General features: G+C 43.8%; 1 protein-coding gene across 1 annotated transcript in view; it reads left to right on the top strand.

The window, feature by feature from the left end:
- The first annotated feature begins 564 nt into the window (after positions 1-564).
- The window catches only part of LOC112073473 (disintegrin and metalloproteinase domain-containing protein 19-like), a 15,263-nt gene continuing 10,358 nt past the window's right edge, over positions 565-5,469 (top strand). Inside the window, 6 exon segments of the mRNA XM_070440157.1 lie at positions 565-624; positions 711-756; positions 759-786; positions 2,028-2,235; positions 2,495-2,560; positions 4,063-4,134. Of these exon segments, the coding sequence (XP_070296258.1) occupies positions 565-624; positions 711-756; positions 759-786; positions 2,028-2,235; positions 2,495-2,560; positions 4,063-4,134 (480 nt within the window).

Here is a 5,469-nt window from a genome sequence, read left to right as displayed (position 1 = left end):
CTTCCCTTACCTCTGTTATCTTCTTTCTTTCCCTCTCTCTGTTATCTTCTCTTTCCCTTTACCTCTCTCTGTTCTCTTTCCTTTACCTCTCTCTGTTCTCTTTCCCTTTACCTCTCTCTGTTCTCTTTCCCTTTACCTCTCTCTGTTCTCTTTCCCTTTACCTCTCTCTGTTCTCTTTCCCTCTTACCTCTCCTGTTCTTCCCTTTACCTCTGTTCTCTTTCCCTTTACCTCTCTCTGTTCTCTTTCCCTTTACCTCTCTCTGTTCTCTTTCCCTTTCCTCTGTTCTCTTCCCTTTCCCTCTCTCTGTTCTCTTTCCTTTACCTCTCTCTGTTCTGTCTGACTGAAGCACCCTGCTGCCTTTGTTTTATGCTGACAGTGTATTCTGTTCACCAGCACTGTTTTCAGTGGGGTCATGTTCTCTCTCTCTTTCGTATGTTCCAGGCAGTTATTGGCCCCCGGATATCAGGAGATATGGTACAGTCCAGCGGTTCCCGCCAGACCTCCATCCACCCAGCACTGTGAGTTCAATGGGATGTTCCAAGCATCTACAATAGGGGGTATTCATGAAACCAGCCTTTTCTGTTTTGGATGTCAATAGCAAAGAGTTGGCTGATCCGAGACAGGTAACCAAGCTCTCAAATCTTAGGTGCATCATTGCAAAAAGAAAAGTGCATGATGTGAGTTTGTTTAACTCGCTCTCATTTTGCAGGGCCACTGTTTCTACCATGGTGACGTCCGGGGTGTGGAGGGGTCCAGTGAGCACTCAGCACCTGCTCAGGTCTCAGGTAAGCGTTTCCACCGGTAATCTGCTGCTGGTGATCACTAACTGCATGGAATAGACAGGCACTCCAAAGATGAATTCATTGATTTTAATGGCAATTCAGAATATATTTGTCACACGGTCATTTCAATCAAACACAATAGGAGAGCAGGTGAAAAGATGGTATTTATTGCCATGCACTGATTGTGAGATATGCAGTGAGTATGTGTTTCTAGGTCATTGGTTCCATGTTAAGTCATTGAGGCTCCAGCAGCATCAGGGAGAGTTTAGAGGTTGGGATCCAGCCGTGCCGTTGTTTCCGTGCCGGGTTCACAGAGAAGGCAGTTATAGGAGAATAACAGACACATACATTGACAGAACATCTGCAGGAAAGGAATGGATGAATGCTTCTCCCTGCTATGTCACTTGGACAGAACTGCAAACGCAGCATAGCGCTCAGAGTGTGCAACGCACGCACACACACAAGCAGCTGTAGAAAGCATCTGGAGAAGGGTCGCCCACGATCCCTGGTATGATGCCTCTCCCTGATACAATCCTCACTGAGCCAGAACCTGCTATGTGCTGGTGTCTATTGGGAAGAAGCTTCAGCAGCATAGCCAATGGTACACAGCAGGAAGCCTACAGACCTACAGCACTATATGTCCCAGCTGACTGAGTGGAAACATCAGAAATCCCACTGAGGATCTCTCCTCCTCCTCCTCCTCCTCCTCCTCCGTCGTCTGTCTGTCTGTCTGTCTGTCTGTCTGTCTGTCTGTCTGTCTGTCTTGTCTGTCTGTCTGTCTGTCTGTCTGTCTGTCTGTCTGTCTGTCTGTCTGTCTGTCTGTCTGTCTGTCTGTCCTGTCTGTCTGTCTTGTCTGTCTGTCTGTCTGTCTGTCTGTCTGTCTGTCTGTCTGTCTGTCTGTCCTGTCTGTCTGTCTGTCTGTCTGTTGTCTGTCTGTCTGTCTTCTGTTGTCTGTCTGTCTGTCTGTCTTCTCTCTCTCTTTCTGCTCCATCCATCTGGTATCAAGGATTTATATACACAGTTCAACATACAGTTCAGCCAGGATTTAGTTGTCTCAGACCTGACATGTAAATCCCAGCTGTTTCTAGTTTTACATTCTGCTATATCTAACTTCTCTCAGTAGTTATTTGATGGATTCTCTCTTTAACCAGAGACTGAAAAACCACTATGTTTTCCCCAGCTATAATAGTTTTAGTTTGTTTTCTAGCCTGGAACTGTTGTGATTCAGATCTCGGTTTCCCTAGGGGACTGATTACGGTGAACACCAGCGTCAGTTATCTGATAGAACCCCTGCCTGCTGTCACCATGGATACACAGCCTCCTCACGCCGTGTTCCGAGCCGAGAACCTCCGTTTGCCCAACGGAACCTGCGGGCAACGCCATAGCAACCAGGGCCAGGGGGAGGGGCTGGGTGACCTCATCCAGGGAATGATGTCACCGTGGGGCGGAAGGGTGAGTGGAGGAGGGACAGATAGACTGGTTGGTGTCTGATATGAGAACCACCACTATCTTCTTCAGAGAATAGGGAGGGCTGCATTGTATCAGTGAAATATCAGCCATTTTAAGTCCCATGGAAAACAGGCATAACATACTATGAGTTGATAATAAAACATTACAGGGGTACATGTGTGTGGCGCGCGCTCATAACAAGTAATAATGCACTGTTATAGTTGGCTATGAAGTTCTCTACTATGTCCTGATATTTCTCCAGGAGCGTAGAGACGTGGGCCAGAGTATGAAGTATGTAGAGCTGCTGCTGGTAGCTGACCATGCTGAGGTAAGAGGACAGACCGTTAGTCAGTTGTATCGGTGAGAGGATGCATGACCTCCATCTCCTCTTCTGACCTGTGACTCATACTCCAAGGAAAGACTGAACTGGAGACCATCCATCACTCTGTTACATCCCCCCCCATCCCTTCATCTCTCTATCGTCATACTTAATCCTCCCCACTCCCCCCTAATGAGATCTAACAGGGTCTGTTCTAATGGGATCTAACAGGGTCTGTTCTAATGAGATCTAACAGGGTCTGTTCTAATGAGATCTACAGGTCTTTCTATGAGATCTAACAGGGTCTGTTCTATGAGATCTAACAGGGTCTGTTCTAATGAGATCTAACAGGGTTCTGTTCTAATGAGATCTAACAGGGTCTGTTCTAATGGGATCTAACAGGGTCTGTTCTAATGAGATCTAACAGGGTCTGTTCTAATGAGATCTAACAGGGTCTGTCTAATGAGATCTAACAGGGTCTTGTCTAATGAGATCTTAACAGGTTCTGTTCTAATGAGATCTAACAGGGTCTGTTCTAATGAGATCTAACAGGGTCTGTTCTAATGAGATCTAACAGGGTCTGTTCTAATGAGATCTAACAGGGTCTGTTCTTAATGAGATCTAACAGGGTCTGTCTAATGAGATCTAACAGGTTCTGTTCTAATGAATCTAACAGGGTCTGTTCTAATGAGATCTAACAGGGTCTGTTCTAATGAGATCTAAACAGGGTCTGTTCTAATGAGATCTAACAGGGTCTGTTCTAATGAGATCTAACAGGGTCTGTTTCTAATGAGATCTAACAGGGTCTGTTCTAATGAGATCTAACAGGGTCTGTTCTAATGAGATCTAACAGGGTCTGTTCTAATGAATCTAACAGGTTCTGTTCTAATGAGATCTAACAGGGTCTGTTCTAATGAGATCTAAACAGGGTCTGTTCTAATGAGATCTAACAGGGGTCTGTTCTAATGAGATCTAACAGGTGTCTGTTCTAATGAGATCTAACAGGGTCTGTTCTAATGAGATCTAAACAGGGTCTGTTCTAATGAGATCTAACAGGGTCTGTTCTTAATGAGATCTAACAGGTCTGTTCTAATGAATCTAACAGGTCTGTTCTAATGAGATCTAAACGAGGTCTGTTCTAATGAGATCTAACAGGGTCTGTTCTAATGGGATCTAACAGGGTCTGTTCTAATGAGATCTAACAGGGTCTGTTCTAATGAGACTAAAACAGGGTCTGTTTCAATGAGATCTAACAGGGTCTGTTCTAATGAGTCTAAAAGGTCTGTTCTAATGAGATCTAACAGGGTCTGGTTCTAATGAGATCTAACAGGGTTCTGTGTCTAATGAGATCTAACGGGTCTGTTCTAATGAGATCTAACAGGGTCTGTTCTAATATCCTTCATTGCTGTCTGATGTGTCTGAACGGTTGAGGTCATCCTGCTGCCCTGACTCACGTCCTGTGTGAAACTTTACAAGCATGGCAGTAACTGTGTGTGTGTGCGTGTGTGTAGTTTCAGAAGCACGGCGGGGACTTAAATAGGACGAAAAGGAAACTGCTGGAGGTGGCTAACTACGTAGACAAGGTGAGACAAGCCCACACAGTGGTTCATTTGGGATTAGTTCGGGGGCGTGTCCAGATGGACATATAGCATACTACCATTTTGAGGGATAGAAGAAGTGTGAGATGGTCAGGTCTGCTGACTTTTTATAAGGACATTCTACTGCAAAATGAATGAAAAGAAAATGGCATAAAATACCATATCCCCCCAAAATGAGCCCACTAACATATAGATCCATATTATCAGGCAGGCTAGATCACACACTTTAAAGTGTAAACATTAGGCTAGTTAGAAACATATTACTGACTTGTCCCAACAACAACAACAAATATTCCACTGGCACTCAGCCAACCAAAGATCATGTACTGTGAATATAATGTACCTGTTACACCTGATCCCTGTTACGGTCTTCCCTATACCTTCAACGCCACTGGCACAATTGGCGAGCGCTAACGTGCATAAACCATGCAGGTGTTAAACACTCTGGTTCTAAACATTCTGGTTCTAAACATTCTMGTTCTAAACACTGGTTCTAAACACTCTGGTTCTAAACACTGGTTCTAAACACTGGTTCTAAACACTCTGGTTCTAAACATTCTTGTTCTAAACACTGGTTCTAAACACTGGTTCTAAACATTCTGGTTCTAAACATTCTGGTTCTAAACACTGGTTCTAAACACTGGTTCTAAACATTCTGGTTCTAAACACTGGTTCTAAACACTGGTTCTAAACATTCTGGTTCTAAACACTGGTTCTAAACACTGGTTCTAAACACTCTGGTTCTAAAATTGTGCATTTTAGGCTTACAAATTTCTTGGATTTGAGAATTAAGTATAGCCTGATAACACTAGAAAGCTCAGTGGCCATCAAAATTGATTTCAAAGGTGTGTTTCATCAGGACTGCATTAAGAATGTTGTACAATGACTGGGCAAGCATATTTATCTCCCTGTGCAGCAATAGCAATTTGAAAGCCTCGAGAGGAATATTATTTTCTCTCAGAATGCGTCAGGTTGAACAATTAAATAGGTCAACTATTCTACTATGGGATTGTCTGATTTAGCTGTTGTTTACTCGTGTTGTTGGCTGTGGAAAATGTAAATGTGGGCAACAATATTTCATTAGATAATTCAAATAACCATAGATACCAGGTCTCAGCTCCTTCTGGCTCTCATTTGGATCATAGGTGCCGGGTCTTGTACCCGGCGGGAACCGGCCCAATTTAACCCCTGCACACACACAGACGTTCACTACTGTATCCTCACTGAACATAATTAACAATTATAATGTACTTCTATGCTTCTATGTTAGTCAAATTATCTTTGGGGTGTGTGTGTGTGTGTGTGTGTGTGTGTGTGTGT

Source organism: Salvelinus sp. IW2-2015, unplaced genomic scaffold (assembly GCF_002910315.2).
Source record: "Salvelinus sp. IW2-2015 unplaced genomic scaffold, ASM291031v2 Un_scaffold2273, whole genome shotgun sequence".
NCBI classification, from domain to species: domain Eukaryota; kingdom Metazoa; phylum Chordata; class Actinopteri; order Salmoniformes; family Salmonidae; genus Salvelinus; species Salvelinus sp. IW2-2015.
Note: the sequence above shows the minus strand (reverse complement) of the source record. Positions and strands in the feature narration are given on the sequence as shown.